General features: G+C 34.9%; 1 protein-coding gene across 3 annotated transcripts in view; it reads right to left on the reverse strand.

Annotated features, from left to right (window-relative positions):
• Positions 1-2509: 2509 nt before the first annotated feature.
• The window catches only part of TMTC2 (transmembrane O-mannosyltransferase targeting cadherins 2), a 345050-nt gene continuing 326939 nt past the window's right edge, over positions 2510-20620 (reverse strand). For all 3 annotated transcript variants that reach the window (XM_016143610.2, XM_016143578.2, XM_016143600.2), the window contains one exon: positions 2510-5186. In XM_016143610.2, coding sequence (XP_015999096.1) covers positions 5007-5186 — 180 coding nt within the window. In that variant the 3' untranslated portion in view covers positions 2510-5006. The remainder of the gene's footprint in view (positions 5187-20620) is intronic.

Consider the following 20620-nt stretch of genomic DNA (forward strand, 5'->3'; position numbering starts at 1 on the left):
AAAATGAACCACATTCCAAAGTAGCACATCTTCTGGAGGCTTGTTCTGAATCCCTTCAATCTCATCAAGTTGTCTTGCATATTTGTAACTTTCTCATTTGAGCCAAAGATTTTCTTGCTAAATAAAAGCTCTTTTTTCTACTCTTTTGAAGTAGACAAATAACACGATAACATCAGGGACCAGCTGTAAGAAGTTGGGAGAATGTTTTAGGAAACTCAGAAAGAAAACTTCACGGAAATTTCAAGTTAACAAAAACTTCAAATTTCAGAAGTACTCTTGTGGAGGGGTGTGGGGAACAAATCTCAAGTCTCCATGGAACAACAACAAAAGGCCAATATATGGTGAAGTGGCAGATGGAATGAAAGCCAATCCAAAGGCCTCTGATTACATACTGCAGGAAGACCACCCAAAAAGACACAGCAAAAACTTGAAGTCCTAGTATACAGGCATCTCTTTCCCTACTGCAAAACCAAGTGTAACGGTTAGCACATTGTACTGCCATTTCAGCTTTCTCTCTCTTTATAGTATGTGGCTGTTTTAATGTTTAAGCCAAGTTTTCTAGCAATTCCCCTTCATTAAACTCAGTTAAGTTTTGAATAGCAGGAAGTAAGTTCTCTAGTATTGAAAATAAATTTAAATTAAGTGAAAAATAATATTCCAAAGGTTCATATGAATGAAATGAAATTATTATAATTCCTAAATTATCCACAGAATCCCAGTTTCTTTCTTTGTAATAGACTGAGCAAGACTTACATGCATTTCCTTTCTTTATACTGGAAATGTATACTATGTGAAAAATGTCATCACTGAGGTGAAAATATCAAATGGAGTCACCGAATTTCCAAATCTCAACTTTTTAAAAAGTCATTTTTTTTTAAAAATAGCAAGTTGATTTGAGCAAATGATACATACACTTTTCATTTATCATGTATTTTATGTTTGCCTGCTCAACAATGTACTACTTGAGAAAGTGCCAAAAAAGGAAGACCTCACTAGTTTTGGAGTCTAGTGCTTAGATGCAAGTTAAAACTATATTTTGATTTTAAAATGGAATCAATTATGCAATTTCTTCATACAGCAAGACCTCTTACCAACTGACATTTCTATAGCCCATTGAGTAACTGCCACTAACAAGTTTTGGGATCTTGGTTAAATCATTTAATTTGGAGGCCTTATGTTCCTCCAGTGGAAAGTAAATGGGTTCAGCTACATGCTCACTGAAGTTATTTTGGCTTTCACCAATCTAAATTTTTAATGTGCTTTTCATGCATTACTTTTGTCTTGGTCTGTTCAGGCTGCTGTAACAAAATACCACAGATTGGGTAGCTTATAGACAACAGGAATTTATTTCTTACAGTTCTGGAGACCGGAAGTCTGAGATCAGTGTGCCAGCATGGTCAGGTGAGGGCCCTCTTCTGGGTTGCAGACTTCTTATTGTACCTTCATGTGGTGCAAGGAGTAAGAGTTCTCTGAGGCCTTTTATAAAGGCATTAATCCCATTCATGAGGTCTTCACCCTCATGACCTAACCACTTCCCTTCTTCCCCACTTCCTCATACCATCACTTATAGGCATTAAGTTTTCAACATACGAATTTTGGGGGGAGGACATAAACATTCAGACCATAGCAACCTCCTCCAATCTTCATGATCATCTATAGTGAGAGAGGTAGAGAATGTGATTGGCAGAGGATGCAACAGCTGGAGAAATCCCAAGGAAGATAAGAAACCTCATCTCTAGACTTAAGTTTAGTGCCTGAGTGCTTATGTGACACAGGACATACAAGCATAGGACAAGATGTGGACAGGCTTGCTGGTTGCTAGTTTTGGGACCAAAACAAGTTATTTCATACCTCTGAGTTCTGGTTTCCTAAACTGTAATGCTGAAACATAACCTCACACATCCAGAGTATGTTTAGCAGAAAAGTTTTATAGCTAAATTTTATCTTATAATTACGGAATTAGGCAACAACATAGTCATGTTATTTTATAACAGCAATTCTAACAAGACTATTACAATTTTAACAAGACATTCTCCATCTGTTAGTTTGCACCTTGTCTAGGACCCAAGGTTTCCTTACAACTGACCTCTGAATACAATGCACTCCTGTCTCACAGCAGAAGAAAACGGTTGTGCTTTACTCCAAGACCAGAACTAAAAATCAGGGTCTTCTAAATGTGGCCATTTTTACCAAACACCCAATGAAGCAGGGAACTGGCCCTGCTTGGATATTCCCTAACACTTTTCTACAGTTCATCAAACAAACAAACAAACAAACAAACAAACAAAAACCTATATCATCTTTTCTGAACAGCAAATCTAATGATATCAGCAACCCTTATTATTACATCTACTAAAGACTGATGAGTAATTATTACTGTTGCTTATGTATTAGCCACTGTCTCTATTTGACTCTCGATCTCTACCTCTAAAAACTTTCCCATTGTTCTATTAAAACCCAAGAGAATGTAAGTGCTGTAGCTGTAGATTTAAAAATGGCTTATACAACATATTTGTTATCAATGCTTTATTGTTGAAAACAAAATTGAAATTCTCTGGCACATAAAACAATTATTTCTACAAAAGGAAAGCCTACAAATCTTGATAATTTATACAAATAACAGTTTCTCAAAAAATAAAATTTTAATTTAGTAAACTTGTCTTGTGCTCTATATTTTTAGCACTGTCTGCAGTAATCCACCATAAATCCCTGAGCGGAGACATTTTTTGACCATGTTCTACAGTCCCCCCAGTCCACCCCCCTAGTTGGTATAAGCCCAGCCCTGTAGTGAAAGGTGTCAGGGACATTTTGCTATTAAAGATCCATGCATATTATGACACAGGCCCAATTATTAATGCTACTTGGGAACTGGGTCAACATGAAGTGCCTCTACTGTGCAATCAGCGAACCTATTAAGAACCAAGTGTTTTGAAAGGAAGAATAACAATAAAAAGACATAAAGTGTTAAGACTAGGAAGTCATCATAGGTCAATAACTATTTAAATAAATTAAAATGTTAGACATTGAATTCATCTCTATATCCTTATATTAAATTTCTTATTCATTTTTTTGCAATTGCCAATGCAGAAGATGAAAAATACACTTCAACCCACACTTTTGGTTTGACCATGGGTTTGTTGTTGTTAAATGTTAAATATCGTTCTGAGAACACAGTGATTTTGATATAATTTAACTTTTGGCCCTTCAATGAAATGTTAACTAAATAATATGCATATTAGGAGGGCCTTCTTATTAATGGCATCGGCAAATCACTCTCACTACATTTGCCCTTCATACAAAAACACTAACATCATAGGAACATTACTGTAAATTCTTTATCCCACTCTATTCTGATATGCAGAAAAACAAAAAATACGGAAGAAACATAGCAGGATGTGTTTGCATGATCATCTTTCCTTTAATGAGGATGCTGACCACATAATCATAGAGTATGAGTGTGAAAGGGGAAAAGCTAATTTTCAGTTGCAACGAATCTGGTTTAATGGATCAAGTTTTGTTTGTTATTTTGCTATGATAGAATAATAAATAAATAAATATGTAGAGTATTGTACAGCTACTTTATGAAGAAGTTAATAGTGGGCTGTTATTTTTACAAAGTTAATTTTTAGTAGTAAGATTTGACTGCAAGTCTAAAAGCGTTCAATAAACGTTCTCTACTTTTTTTTATAGTCTTACTTGTGAAATGACCATTGAAGTGGTTACTAATAAGTAATGAAACAAAATATCAAATTCGCTAGTGAAAAATGGTTTTCAGTTGTGAAAAGCACTTGGCAGAAGACCTAGAAACACGCAGGCTAATGCTACACTCGACTCCAGCTAAAAATAAGAAGTCATTTTTTATGTCTTTTGGGAAGAGCAAAATACGAAAAATATGATTAAAACAATTCCTTAAAAACTTATCTGCATTGTTGCTTAGGTACCTATTAGAAAGTGATTAGCATTTCATAGCGACTTTTTCCAAAACATAAAATCATTGGCAACCATCAGTATACACTCCTTTGAGCAGACATGAGTTTTCAACCAGTAACATCTGCAAAGCACAAAGCACCTTCGCTTTTGTCTAATAGCTGCTCGTTAGTTATTGGGACTAGAACACTTTTAAGTTCTCTTTTGATATAATCCTTATACAAGCATATGCATTAATCAGGAAAAGCCATTTTAAAAGGCAATTTCAAAAGCCTAAGGATACAATGAATTCTCCTAGGCAGTTTTGGGGAAAATGTTGTTGACATTAAAGTAAAAAATGCCTACCTAACACATATGAAGCCTCCTCAACCCCTCCTACCACACTAGTATGAAATGTGGTTTACTCTACACTGCATATCCTTTTCAGAACATGAAAAACAAACGATGCCCAGAAGAATGAAGACTGACATCCAAATCATAAAACATTATGTGCATAGTCAGGAAACCACTGTAGATTATGACAGATCCTGACACAATATTAAAAAAAAGGAAAAAAAAAAGTTTTCTAAGTTTCAGATAAGCAGGCTGTCCCAGAGAGGGAAGACAGCAGCATCAGGACAACCGGCCAGCTCACTAGGACTCACTACTCTTTGATCACTCCCTGTGAACACTTGACCTTAATAGTTTACGGTGGCTGAGTGGGTACTCTGACTTCCTCTCACAGTGTTTAAGGAACAATATAATTTCTAAATTAGCTTTCAAAAATGAACAAAATTTTAAACTTAGATCCCATTGCCTCTTTAAGAATGCCAAAAGATCCTGTTTTAAGTGCTCCGGTTTAGTTCTTTCGGTAACAATTACATATATCAGGAGGTTTGCAACGTCCCCCCTCCCTTTTTTGGTGTTAAGGGCTGTGCCAACAACAAAGTGGATACTCCCAGAAGTGGCAGTGACCTTGGTGACCTCAGTCCTGGTCGTGAAGTCCAAACTAGCTCTTGTCATAGCACTGCTGGGAAGTTCTGTTTGTTAATGAAGCCAACTTTAAAATATGGAGGAGGACAAGGTACTGCCTTCCTGTGTCAGGTCTTGGAAGTCTTTAAGCCTTGCTTTTCCATGATGTTCCAGAGCTTGCGAAGGTTGGACTGTGTGATGACATCATCCGGCTTGAGCTGTAGCGCTCGCAGGTAGTTGGCCTCTGCCTTCTGGAGTCGGCCATTGAGGTGCAGAATGGCTCCCAGGTTCATGAGAGCAGCCGGATACTGGGACCAGAGAGAGGAAGGAAAATGATTAAAAGGCTATTACAAGCTTTCTTTCATGGGAGACAAAAATCTTCATCCACTTACTCAAATGATTCCCTTATGGCTGGAAGCATGTTATGGAAGCAATTTAGCAATTTATACTAACAGACAAAGATAACTAGGAAGGAAAAAACATTTTCAAACAGCTGCTGTGTACTTTGTACCTTAAATAGGGCAGGCAACTAGAGAAATAATTTTCTTCTTTAATGAGAAAGTATAGGTTACGTATGAGACCTAGTAACCTAGTCAGATTGTACTTTCCTAAGAAAAAAAGTCAAAAGTGACACAATTTCAAATGGAAAGAACTAAACCTTTTTTCAACTCAATAACAAGGAATAAAACATTAAGTGGGAAAAGTTGACAAATCTATATCTACCCACTTTTTGTTCCCCATCCTTAGCAATATTCCATGCCATTTCTGCAAACATAAATAAAATAAGCAAACAAACAAACAAATAAAGTATGCTATAAAATTTTTTGATGTTTTCAGGGTAAACACTCAGAAAAAAAATTTCGAATGCAACCACTAAAGTCCTTTCCAAATCTAACCCAAGTAGTTTAATAAAACAAAGTCCTTATTAAGTTGGTTTTTAAAAATAAACTTCTAATGGTGAATGTTTACTATAAATGTAGCAAAAACACATTAAAATATATAAAATATGGCACTGAAAAAGTAACTTTTATATAAGTTTTTTATTTAAAAGTAAGGTAATTTTCAAACATTGATTTTACTATAATGTGTGTTAACTGCGATATAGTTATCGTGTAAAAGGCAAAGTTAATGTGTGTGTGTGGGGTGTGTGTGTGTGTGTGTGTGTTATGTAGCACTAGCTTAATACAGGAGTTCCATCTCCAAATTTTCAGACATTAGTTACCAACAACAAAATTCCTTCCCAAGAGAGAAAATATTTTGCTGCTATCTACAAATAAGGGCTGTTCTGCTCTTGTCTCATCCCTAGAACTTCTGGCTAACATAGAGCAGCTAATATTTTGGCATATTTCAAATATCAGATAATACAAAGTGTTTATGCTATGATTATGTTTTCATTTTACAGATGGTGTCAACTGTTAATTCTCCTGGCAACTCTCTGATACAGCCTAAAATAATTCACAATTATTTTTATGCTTTAGTACTTTCACAATGCATGCATTTTTCAGCTGAATTCATGTGACTTCACTCTCTACTCTAAAAACAATTATAGTCGACCAAAACAATGCTGGGGTGAGGGTTGAACAGTTCAGAATAAACCAACTGGGAAAAGATGATTAGATTTAGACTTTATGAGATCTGGATTTGAGTTCTTGCTCGACCACTGTGATTCTGGTGACATCTCCTAACATATCTGTGCCCCAGTTCTTTCATTTATGAAATATTGAAATAACATCAACACTTTTACATGTTAGAAAGATGTGAGAAAATAAATGTAGCACAGTACATGCACATAGTAGATACTTTACAAATGTCAAGTTCATTTTTTCTTGTCTCATTTTTCTTGAAGTCTAGCACATGCATGTTTGTGATTTTTATGTTGCTATACATACTTTATAATTTTTATTTCAATGGTTAGATAGCATGTCTCTGGATGTATTCCAAAATTCTCTTAAGTGCTCTACTATTGGTATTATTCTCCAACTTTTCTACATCCTTTTTTTTTTCTTTCCAAAAACAAAGTTGCAAATATAAGCTATTTCTGACATTAAAATTCGATATTGACCATCTGTATTTTTCTTGCATCACTCCACACTTATCAAGAAAAATACAGATGGTCAATATCGAATTTTAAACACCAATCCAAATAAGATAGCTCTAAATTACATGTGCAGTGAATAGCTCCACACTGGAAACCTAAAATAATGCCACTTTCTCTGTCTTCCTAAGAGAACTTTGTTATCACACCACCCATTATTATCTTGAATCTAATGTCTAAACACGTTTCTGAATTGTTTCCTCACAGAGTTTAGCACAACTCTCACTAAACAGCTACTAAACTGATGGTGAAGTGTACTCACAACTTGAATTACTAGAAATTCTAAATATATAAAATGTTCAGACTTCTTCCTATCCTGAGTAGGAAGGGAGGAAATGGGGAGGAAAGACCACTCTTTACTCACCAGATATAGAAGAGGCCCAGTGACAGAGCTGAGAGAAACCAGACTGTTCTGTGGGATGGTTATTTCTTAATCACTTTATTATCAAAGCATCTGTACCTAACTAAAATTGCAACTTAAGGGAATTATTAAAAACACTTAGAGGTTACAGAGTCACACTGCTTAGGTTCCAATGCCAGCTCCGCCCCAGAAATGTATGCACTTGGACAAGTCGAGTGAGTATTTGAAACCTCAGTTTCTTCTAGAAATGGAATGATAACAACACTTGCTTCTTGGAGTTGTTGATATTATACAAGAATACAAAAATACTGTCTTTTTCCTCTTCTCTTTTGCACTCCATCCCCTCATTATCCCCAAAACACAAACTAGCATCTTCTTGTCGGTGTGCCTGAACAAATACTGAACCTAAATGCTGAGGATTTGTGAATTGGCTTTACCTTTATTAGCACTTTAGCCTTTCTTAGGTTAAACCTGGAAGAGATGGATGTGAAAATAGGTGATGAAATATACCAAGCCACATGAATAGGCTTTACTATTATTACTAAATTACAGCCTGGGTTCTTCTGTCCTTGGAATACTTTTGAGTCACCTCCCTTAATCAATGATGAAAAAAAAAAAGTTAATATTCTAAAAAGAATAAAGTTAGGAGGTTAAATCTGTTATCAAAATGAGTCTGAATGCAAATTATTATGGTGTTTTAGAATAACTTTAATTTTTCATTATTTATACTAGTATGTTACTCGTTGAACAAAAATAATTAAAAATGGTATTATGAAATTAATTTGGAATAATAGATCTCATGCAAGCTCATATATATTAATTGTGTTCCCTAAAGAATAAAATCCAAGTAAACTGAAAATATGCATATTTAAGAACATCACTGAATATTTTTAAGCAACTATAGATTTCCATTTTCGGAGGAATCATTTTAGTTTGAATGTATCTGTTTTAATAAAGTAAAAATAGTCTTAAAAATCAATGAACATACATTAGGCAATGCTTATTAAAACCTCACTATAGCTTCTTATTTGCATGAATGGAAACTGAAGCAATTTACATACATTGACGTGCTCAAATGTGACATATGTATCATTGCCTTAAGTAACTGCTTTGAAAGTGTCAACAATTACTTTGACAAATAATTTTATGTATTTATTAAAAATTTATGAATAAAACTGGATATAGACTACTTTCTTCTGATATGGTTGTTTTCTCTCTTCAAAGACAGAGGCTTTATGTTTTAAGCCTGTCATGTCTCCCCACCCCCTCCCACAGCAATCACATGGGTAGCTTAGTGAATGCCCATTGGACTGAATGCCTCCAGGTTGTCTAGCCTTGCTACAAAAACTGTAGCTAGGGGAGCGGCATCAGCTTCACTTAGGAACTTGAGAGCATTACAGGATTTCAGATGCCACCTATTGAATCAGAATCTGAATTTTAACAAGATCCCCAGGTGTTTTGTATGCTCATTAAAATTTGAGAAGCATTGTTCTAGAGGTTATTCCAGATCCTGGATTATATCATTTTATAGCTTTTAAAATGAAGTTTCTTATAAGAGAATGAAGTTCCTATAGAACAAAATATGCCAGATCAAATGTCTATCCTTTCATAAAATGATATTCTTCTCTTGGCCATGCAATTATTGAAGGTAGTAAGTGTTCAAGTGAAACTATTAACAGAGCCATAAACGACTAAATATTGTTAGAAAGAAGAAGAGGTAATAAAAAGCCTTTCCATAATCAAATAAGAGAGCATGGAAATTTTCCTAAACAGACTTAAACATCATCTGGCTGTATAACTGAAATTCAAGAAGTCCAGGTGACTAGTTGTCTGATTACTTATTGGGTGTCATTGCCGCTTGCCAGCCATGACTCATAGGCTGGGGAACAGAAACCCAACTACAACTGTTGATGTCTTCCCTCACACACATCCTCTTTTATTGAAGACAGCCGATGATATTTTCAGCATGTTAACAAAGGCAGTCAGTAGCTTGCAATCCAGTAACACAAGGATTGTGGCTCCATACAACAAATGACACCGCCTCCTACTTCCCAGACTAGAAAGGAGAACCAGACCTTTCTTGTTTCCTTGAAGAGAACAGATGCTTTACATCAAAGAGGCTGACTGGCAGCCATAATGAGGCAACAAATGACATCTTTTTCAAGTCTCTAGAGAATTATATCTTTATTGTTACTTTACTGTGATCTTTGGCTTATTTCTTCAACATTGGAGGACATATGCAAAACTAAAAGAATAGATGAATATTGGGGTGTGGTAGAGCATAGGCAAGATAATGAAGGTCTGATCCTTGTCTAATGCCCTTGAGGGACCCAAGGATCCCAGCTGAGCTTAAAGGGTCTCCTGAGCACACAGAATTGGAAGACAAAGTCATTGTCCTGGTCTTTGTCTGTTATATAGTCTTGGAAAGAAATCTATGGAGGAGAAATAGTGAGACCATACAGAGATTTTGGATTGGGAGCTAATGTTTCTATTGGAAACAAGATGAAACTGTAGAACTTTGAACAGAGGATTTGGGTAGGGCCTAGAAAAACAAAAGCTTGGTTGAAATGTTCTGACTAAGCAGGAGTCTGGCACCCACACAGTAACTGGTGCTTGTGACCATTCCCTTTCACGAAGGCAACTTAAGACACAAGGTATGAAAAAGGTGGACCAAGATAATACATCAATATTTCTAATTTTATAAAAATATTTATTTCTATTTAAAGTTTTGCTGAAATTATCCATATAGTTGTACCTTTACTGTTGTATGAACTAATTAACTTTCAGGGAAGAATGTCTTAAGTTAGCCTTACCCAGCTATTAATCAATGCACTACATATATTTGGAATGTTTCCATGATAACTACCTTTAATTTCTCTTCTGAATATAATTTGCAAATATATTCCATTCTGAATATAAAAAATGTGATATTTTTAATGGAGTCTCACTCTTTTACAAATAGTTACTAAATAACTTGATGAAGGTTACATACTTCTATTCAACTGTATTCAGTTGAAACTGCTTACCCAATTGAGTTTACTGGAGGAGTAACTGTACTATGATGCTTAAAAATTAATGGTATAAATTTTAAAGAAAAATATTCCTAAATAGAGTATTTATGCAGAAATTTAAGGCTTCTCTTTATATTGATTGTGCCTTGTACATGGCAGATATATAATAAATGATTACTGAAAAAGTTTTTAAGATCATCTCTCAGGCTTATGAAAAAATCTATAATGTGGACTGAGACAAACTTAGATACCTATTTTTCTCAGTTCCAAATTCACTCCTATTCCTTTGTCTCAACGGTCCAATGTCAAGCTAGAAACCTGACTAAATTATCTTGATTTCTTGCCTTCCTACATACACACAAATATACATACATCCAATTGTTAAGTCTTGGCAACTTAACCCCAAATCTCTCATATACTTTGTCCCTTCCTCTCAACTTGGTTTCAGCTCTCATAATTTTTTCTTGGATTATTTAGATAAAATTATTTTGATGGAAAAGAAGAAAAAGCGAATGGGTAGCAGAACTGATTGATGGGTGACAGATTAAAACTTATAAGGACAATTAAAGCCCCCAAATATTCCTGAACTCCCCCATCCTCCCAAGAAAAGGGCTATTCTGAAGTTGGTATTTATAAGTATAGTGTATATTTTACACTTTTATTTTTTGTGTACCTATAACAAATCCATAATATTATACATTCATAAGATTTAAGTTTATAAATTTGTCATTACCCTTCATGAGATGCCATCCTGCCAAACATGCAACTGGAACCTGAATTTTTTTTTTGAACTTGAAGTTTTGCTTATCATTTTGTTTTTCAATATTATCCATGTTGATATATGCGACATTTAGTTCTTTCACATGAGTTCAATTGAATGACTATAATTCTCTTAAGGATCGACATACAAGAGTGGAATTGCTAGATCATTGGGGATTTTTGACTTTGCCAGGTATTGTCTAATTGCTCTCTGTGGTTGCATCAAAATGCATCTACATCAACATGTGACAGGGGTCTCTTTATTCCATTTCCTTAATAATACTTAGTACTGTCTGACTTTAAGTTTTACAAATTGCAAGTTGTAAAATAGTATGTTATTCTGTGCTTACTTTCTTTTTCTTGATTACTATAGAGGTTAGTAAATTTTCATACATTTAATAGCTTCTTATATTTTCTCTTCAGTGATCCATCTCTTCTTTAACATTTGGAAAGAATACATTTTGCAAGGTTGTCACCTACACAGTGTTATTTGAAAGGTACTTACACAGAGCTGCCACTATCTCAAAATAGCCCCTAAACAGGATTGTCTGGCCTGGTGTTTTCCTGGCCAGAGTAACTTTCCCAAGACTGACAATCATATAACCACCGTTTCTAAGATGAACAATCTTTGATATACAAAATGAAAGATCCCTGATATAGGCTCACTTTCAATGTGGGTGAGAGGATGATGACAGAAATCTGGACAGCCAGAGGGTGGGCTGTAGATAGGGGCCACAAGATCCACAAAAAATATCCCACAGTAACCATGGGGAATCATGAAATATATTATGTGGGAGAAGGATGGCGGCTCTTAGCTAACTGGCATACAGAACAGACTTTTCTTTATGGCCGCTTCTTTTTCTTTATCCAGATTTCCTTGCCTTCTGGTTTTCTTCTTAGTTCCTTTTCTCAAGGACAGTAAGAAAATTTAAGATGAACAATATATTTCATATTCTCCCTCTCTTTACCCCCCTCCATTTTCTACTGGCAAACACCTCATCTCATTCCTAAATTCTATCAGCCTCCTATTCTTCTCCCTACCTTCAAGTTCTTCCTTACTCCAATCTATCCCCCATTCTGACCAAAGTTCTTTCTTAAATACCTGTACCTAAAGAAAGGAATCCAGACTCTTGAGCCCAGTACTAAGAAACCCTTTACACCTTGGCACCCAAAATAAGGCCCCAATATACTTCTACATAAGCCACGTGAAGCTTCTAATTCTCCTATGTGATATTTCAAGCATTCATTTCTTGTCAGAGTGCTTTTCTGACAAAGCTCTTATTTCATTCTCTGTTCAACAAATTTCTCATTTTTAAAATGAGTTTAGCCATCTCTGATTCATAGCTTACTTCTCTGTGTCCCATAATACTGTCTACAAACATTGATTGCAAAACTTAAACCACAATGAATTATATCCACTTGTTTTAAGTGTCTGTCTTCTTTGCTGGAAGGTGAGACAGACAGTGAATTTATTTTCACTGTCTTTATAGTGCTAGTGCTAGATTCTGGCATATGAAAGAAACTTTCAATAAATACTTGCTGAAAGAAAAAAAAACATGTATGGTTTAGCAGAAAGATTAGCAGAAAGAGCTGCCCTAGGAGAGGTAAATTCTAGCCCAATCTCAATGTAACTTAACAAATATTTATTAAGTACCTATTATATGTCAAGAATGCTACCAGATTTTCTAGATAAGTGGTGAACAAGAACAGTGTATATTTTTAAATTGTATGTGGCTTCAGCTAACTTGAATTGCACACTTGGCATTTACCACAAACTATTAGAAGCTACACATTATCTCATTCATGTTCCTCAGACTTATGAGGTAGGTGAAACTATCAATCCAGCATTGTCCTAAGCACCACAGATGAAGGATTCACTGCTCTCAAGGAGTTTGTAGTCCAGTGTGTGAATACAAACTCTTCTACTGCAAAGAAGACTCAGATGTGTATGCAGAGAGGATGTTAGACTGACCTGTGTAGGAGAGGGATGACTATTTCCTTATGGGTGTGAAGCTATTAGAAAAAATGTATTACCAAGTTGCTTCAAGTCTTTTACTATTCTAAAAAGAGAATAACCTTTTGAAGTACCTTTTGAAATTTCAGTGGGTCATATAAAAGTCAATTTATTACTTTTTAAAAGTGTTTTTAGCCAAGTACTGAGAGTAGAGCTAATGGTGGAGAGAAGCCCTAATAAAGAAGAGTGGATTTCAATTACTTTGAGATTTAAATGTCAATAGTGATACCATGATATTAACCCTTTTGAGACCAAACAAAAATTGAAAAAAAAATCTTATTAAAAATAAAGTATTAATAAACAAATGATCGTTCACAAAATTCTATGAAACAAAAACCCACAAGCAATGCAATGCTCCCAAATCAGAAATGATAGTTCTTTATAGTCATATTTTCACTATAGTCATATTTTGAATAAAGTATCTCTGCAAAAAAGATTTACCAAACTGTACATACAGTATGGGAAAACAACACAGGAAATCTAGCAATGGCAAGGCAAACTCTGATAGATAATAGAAATGAGTTGTTTTGATTCTCAGTTTTAAAACAGTATTTGTGTTTTTGAAATAGCTTTGAATAAAACAAAACAGACATAGGTGACAAGGAAGACACAACACTGTATTAAGGGAGTAGTTTCACTTTGTCAATGAAACAGTTTATCCCGTGTACTCGGTCTTCCTTCCTACATCTGCCACCATTCCAGTTGGTGTTATGAGAATGTTCATTTACCTTTTATGATGGGTGCGAGTACCACAATGTGGAGTGCTATTCATTTCTACAGCAATCAAAATGCCAAAAGCTGTGGTTAAAGCAAACACCGATAGTAACAGTCATTTCAAAGGTGGTGGTTATATCTAACAGAAAGTATATCTACTCAATTAAGAATATGACCTAAAAAATAATTCTTCATTGAGATGATCTTATTTCAAAGATAAATTTTCTAGATATCCTTAGTTTCACAAGAACATCTCTCACATAACCCAAATGGAAAACCTAGATCTGAATCATCTACTTTTCACTCATAGCTTTTATAAAATGCAATTGCTATTTTATTTGTGATTTGAAAGAAGCACATAGCTCATCATTTGCAGTAAAACTATTAAAGTTCTACATAAGAAAATACGTGGTGACTTAAAATGTATGCAGATTAGAAAAATAAAAACAATTTATTGAAGGTTGAAAACACTGAAGGAAAAATGTTTAGAAAAGAATCTTCATGACAGTCAAACATCATCTATATCTCTAAAACATCCATAGCCTTTTGCCCTTCCTATCTAGATAGCTTCTACAAAAACCTGCATCATCATCTTCTTTCTTTTCTTTTCCTGTTTCTAGTCCAAATATGATTTAAGCAACATAATTCAGTCTACACTCTATTCATTTCTTTTCGGCATGAAGGGGAGGGAGGAACATATGCATGCTTTCTCAATCATAATCATATTACACAGAAGGATTTCCAGCTGTACAGACCATCCAAGTGTGTATGTGTGAAGCGTGAGTTTGAATATATTTAATAAAATGATTGCTCATTCCAAGGAGTTGAAACATGTCACTGGAATAATCATGTTATTAAAATGTATTTCAAGAGATATGATGAAGCCGATTTTTGGACTCATAATATTTAAGAACTCAATTGTCATGGAAAATAGAAGAAGAGAGCTAATTTGGGGAGGGAGCTGGTCTGTTTTGCTATGCAAATTGATAATCTGATAAAAAATGCAATACAGCAAGAGGAATAGGTATACTACATGAAAAAATCAAAATTAGACTGGAGTAAAACTCATCATAAGCCATGACAATCAAATTTGGGAAGTAATTTTAAATCTATGTACACTGTTTTTCCAACTGACTTCTATGTTTGCCAATAAATAGCTTTGATTTGATGGAGCTCAGTGAGAGATACTAGTTTGCATATTTTAGAAATGATAGATTTGTTCCTGAATAGAACTTATTGAAAAATATTCATTTTATAAATTATATAAATGAGCACGTCAGACACCTGAAAGCAATGGATTAAAATAAAATTTAGGTTAGATATACACACTGTAAAGCCTTTGTTTTCCCAAAGCAGATGGGTACCATGATATGAATAAGCAGGATTAATCTAATAGTGACAGTGTCATTCAGAGCAATCACTTTTCAACATCACATTCAATGGCAGCCACTGTCCACCCACAGAATGAACAAACGCGTTTAACTGAGAGAATTCACCACAGGCTTCCTGAAAGCAACAACTAGAAAGTTTTGTAAATGCTCTGAGTTAGGATGACCAGGTCAAAAATAACAAGCAGGAGCAGCAAAGCAATTCTTCCAGAAACTATAAATCTTTCCAAGGACGAAAAATAAAATGTAAACACACTGTCTAATGCATGGCATTTTATTTGCACTTTTATAAGGCCAAGACTTTGTTGATACATGCTTGGAAAAATAATGATGCAAGGTCTCTGCACATCATTTCAGAAAATATTCCATCAGGACATACCAATCAAGGTGAAGCCATGCTATACTCCAAGCCATTATAGTTGCTGGTGTCACATCTGCTGAAAATGTAAAAATAAACATGGCTTGCAAATATCTAAACTCATGGAAAATCAAGAGAAGTTTAGTGGCAGAACTGCCCCTCACATAGGTTCACATATCAGACTCAAAATCTCTACATTCAATTGCACATTTTGGTTATATTTCTGAAATGTATATATCTGAAACCACCATATTCAGACTGTGTCAATAACCTAACTTAAAGCTTGTAGTCATTATATTTTTACATCTATAAGAATGTTTTAAAGACTGGCTCGATGACATTTGTTTGCATAATAGCTTCCAAGACCATATATAATACAGATTTTATATTGCCTTTACCTACTCTACCAATGTTTTACCTCTTCTCTCTACTTCTGAAAATGCTATGCCCTTACTTTCTTGCCTCTCTTCCTTGGTCTACCCTGTTAAAATAAAACAAGGAAGCAAGCAAGCAAACAGCAAGCTATCAATAAAGCAATCACCCGGACACAGAGTCCAAACAGCTGCTGGCCTCAAACATATTTATTGGACACTTATTCACCCATATATCACAAATAACAATCCAAGTGGTTTGAAAAGGAAAGTAGAACAAAATAAATTATTTTAGACCCAGTGATTAAATTTTCATATGCTAACGCAGACTTCTCTTAGACTCATCTTCAATACTGAGGTAAGGAACCATAATGATTATGTGGTAAATGGCAAACATGTTTACAAAATCACAAAGTAATACATTTTTACCTACTCAAAAAACATGTTTGTATTGGCAATGCCACGACCTCAAATAGTGATCTGATATTTGACTACAGGAAAACTTGGCCACGTATTACCTCTACCTATAATTCACGTCTGAACAAGCCAAACATAAAGGACTTCTCTAGAAGTATAAGAAAAGGCAAATCTTTTAAATTCATTTGTGAAAGAAGCCAGAGGCAATATATTTTTCTGCTATTACATATTGGTTATTCTTAAAACACAGTATATTATGCATACTTGACTAACTAATTAAACTGTAGACCATTTGTCTCAAATGCTTAATGTCCATTACATATAATAATTAAATTGAAATTCAGTGTCTTGACATGGCTCACAGAACTTAAGCTATGCTCTAATGCCTATAATTTAATGCTCGTATTTACTTTGATCAAAGACAGAAGTTTAAGAACTTTGTTAACTTCTTTGATTCATCCAAGAGAAGTGAGAATTAAAAGGTAATTATGAAGGTAATTTATAACTGAAAATTAAGTCCTGGATGCCGGGTCAGCATGATCCCTTACAGTGGCCATGTGAAAGGGGAGTCTCCAGTAGAGAAGCAGGTGCCTAATCTGTACGTTTATTTAATACCAGATCCTGGAAAACCAGCGAAAGACAGGAAGCATGGCCATTCCAAGAAAAGGAGGATCAATGAATTAAAATATCTCTTACTGACTAGCTGTTAAATAAATGTGATTTAGGTAGGATGAAAAGAAGATTAATAACATTGAAATAATAAAATTTTTAATGAGTCACTGAGGAGCTTTTTGTAAGCTGCAAATAGTTAAAATGATTTCTGTCCTCTTATCTCTGATTATAATTTCTAAAATAAATTTGAGTTCTTCAATTATCTCCTCCATTATAGACAAATTTGTTTACTTCCTTTTAAAATATAATTTGTTCATTCAGTCATTCATTTAATTATTGAGTACCTACATTGGGAATTCAGCAGTAAACAAAAGTTAAAAATACCAGGACTCATGGAGTTTGTATTCTCTTCATAAGCTATATATGAAGAGGTACATAAACACAAAAAATAAATAAAATATATAGTATATTATGTCGTGATACATGTCAGAGTACAAAATACAGCAAAGAAAGGGTTTAAGGAATGTATGTGAGGTGAGACTTTAACTACAATCTGTGGGTTATATCTGGCCCGCTACTGGCCCATTTAAAAATTTTTAAATGGTTGGAAGCACTCAAAAGGAATGAAATTCCACCATGGCACATGAAAATTAGATAAAATTCAAATTTCAATGTCTATAAATAAAGTTTTGTTGGAACATAGCCACACTCTATCATGTATATGTTGGCTATGGCTGCTTTCATGGTACAATGGCACAGTTTAGTAGTTGAGATAAGAAACCTCATGACTGCAAAACCTAAAATATTTACCATCTGGTCTGCTACGACCAGTTTTCTTAACCCTGGTTTACAATATTAAATAGGGAGACCTGGAAAGGTCTTAGAAGAAGATAGCATCTGAATAAAGAACTGAAGGAGGTAAGAGGGTAAGCTGTACAAGGAGTGACATGATCTGACTTATTCTTTGAATGCTGTGTTGAAAGTAGACTAAAGAAGGTGTTGATTTCAGTACTACAGGTGAGAAGTGATGTTGATGTCCTTGACAAGGACAATAGTAGAAGCTGGCTTCTGTAATGAGAAGAATGAAGTGATTCACTACAACGGGAAAGACCATGTGGAGGAGAAGGTGTGAAAAGATCAGAAGCCTGGTTTTAGATTAGTACCTTGAAGGGTTTCCACAAGTGGAGATACTAAATAGACAATGCAATGATTAGTCTGAAGTCCAAAGAAGAAATCTTATCTAGAGATATAAATTTGGGAACCATCAGTATATTAATACATGTAAAGCCATGAGAGAAGATAAGATCTGTGAGAGATGAAAATACAGAGAAGAGTGAATTAGGTCAAGGAAAGAGAAAAATATCAAGGTTAGGAGCTTGGTGGACGAGAAAGAACTGACCAAAGGGATAAAGAATAAGAGGGACCAAAGTTCAGGGGTAGCAGAGGGAGGGCATCTTGGAAACTAAGTAAACAGTGTTTCCAGGAGAAATGAGTAACCATCTGTGTCAAATGCTACTGATAGAACAAGTAAAATTAGAAGTGTGAACAAATGGTATTAATGTTTTGAGTGTTGTTCTGATAACTCTGACAAGAGCAATTTTGGTGACATTATTGGACAAAAAAGCCTGTTTGGAGCATGTTCAATAGAAAATGGAAAGTTTTGCTATAAAAGAAAGAAGAAAATGGAGTAGTAGCTAGAGGCAGAAATGGGCTCGAGAGGCTTTTTGTGTTTCAATTTTAGGAGAAATAATGTTTAAATGCTGATGGGAAAAATGTCATAGAGGAAGATTTTGTTAATATAAGAAACAGAGACAAAGAAACAGGAGAGGGAAAAAGGAGAGTAATTTAACTGTATGAGTAATGTCCTTAGATGGTCAACAACTGAGGCATCTAGTAAAGAAATGAAGAGGTTGGTTTGAGCTAGAAGTATGGATATTCTATATATAACAAAAGGAGAAAAGATAGCATTTGAAGACACAGATGCTAATAGATAGATGTGCTGATGGAAACTTGTAGAAATTCTCTGTGATTGCTATTGATTTTACGTGCTGTTGGTCAAATTAGCGTTCCTTCATAGGTAAATTTTCTTTCTGGCTGCTATTAGGTTATCATCTTGTCTCTGGTATTCTATAATATTACCATGCCGGGCCTCGGTATAGATTTCTATTTATTCATTTATTCAATTTGGGATATATTGTGCTGTGTATCTTCTAATCATCCTTAAAAAATTCTGGAATATTCATCACTTTACTCTCTACTCTTTGGGCTCTGAATAGATATTAGATCTTCTCATTGTATCCTCCAGTTTTCTTAATTTCTCTTTCATATTCCTCATTTTCCTTTCCTGTGTGGCATCCTAGACAAGTTGCTCACATATATCTTCAATCTTATTAATACTCTCATTTGTGGCTAATATAACCATTGAGAGCTTTGACTTTGATAATTAATTTCCTTTCAAGATCAGTCTATTATCTATCTTTTTAAAATATTTCAAATAGAGTTATTCTATATTCTGTTTCTGACGATTTCAACATCTGTAGTCTTTGGAGGTCTATATCTTTTGTTTCTGCTGACTCTTATCCATAGTGGTTACTTCCTTGTGGTCTTAGTGACCTTGGAGTTTTCTTTAATTAATTGAGCTTAATCTGAGGAAGCCAGTAGGCCTGAATAGGGGAGGCTCTTCTCTAGAGAGGATTTGTGTCTGCCTCTGAAAACTGCCAAAGGAGTCTACCAACCTAAAACTACCACATTCCTTTTTGAGGGTCTTGACTGAATTACAGACTCTGCTTTACCACATTGTTTCAGGCACAAGTTTCATCAGCTTAAACATGTGGCTGTTGCTGGACTCCATGCTCAGGTTAACTTCTACAGGTGACTCCTATTTAGGACCCCAAAATCCAGCTCGAAGTTGTTTTTTTTCTCTTTTTGTTCCTCACTCCACACTCTCTTTGGAAGAATGTTTCTTATCTCCCTCTTGAAAGCCCAAAAGTGTGTCAGGAGGACATTATTCTTTCCTCTACATGGGGAGAGAATCTTTGTGTTCTGATGTACTGACAGAAGTAGAAGTCTTTGTGATTATAAGTCATTGAAATTTTGACAGTTTTAGGAGTTGGCTTCAAAATATGAAGGTGACATATTAATGAAGAATTGATCAACAACCATTATGAAGTCTGCATCCTATGTATAAGACCGTTCTTAGGAACAGGGGGAGTTAAAAGGAAAGTGGATTTTGCTCTCAAAAGGTTCTCAAACTCAAGAGAAGGGAGGAAGTGGCAAATCCAGATAAGAAACATAAATAGACACATACAAACAGCTAATGAAACACTTTGACATCCTCCTGGAATGTTATCCACTTCTGGCAGTTCTCCACTTTGTTTAGCTTACAATGGAGAACCACTACAAAACCCACAGTTTATTTATCAGAAGTATGTAGCACTTTTCTATAAAGAACACTTATCACATGCATGACCATTTTGCATTTGACACAACCCCTTTCTTATATTTCAGGGGAATTTCAGTTTGAAATTATGTTGTCAGCAGAGCAATTCTACCTCTTTCCAAGGGGAAGTCCAATTTCATCTTCACAAAATAAGAAGAAAGAAATTTGCTTTTCTTCATCTAGTTTCTCCCTTTATCAGTAAG

Source organism: Rousettus aegyptiacus, unplaced genomic scaffold (assembly GCF_014176215.1).
Source record: "Rousettus aegyptiacus isolate mRouAeg1 unplaced genomic scaffold, mRouAeg1.p scaffold_m13_p_2, whole genome shotgun sequence".
NCBI classification, from domain to species: domain Eukaryota; kingdom Metazoa; phylum Chordata; class Mammalia; order Chiroptera; family Pteropodidae; genus Rousettus; species Rousettus aegyptiacus.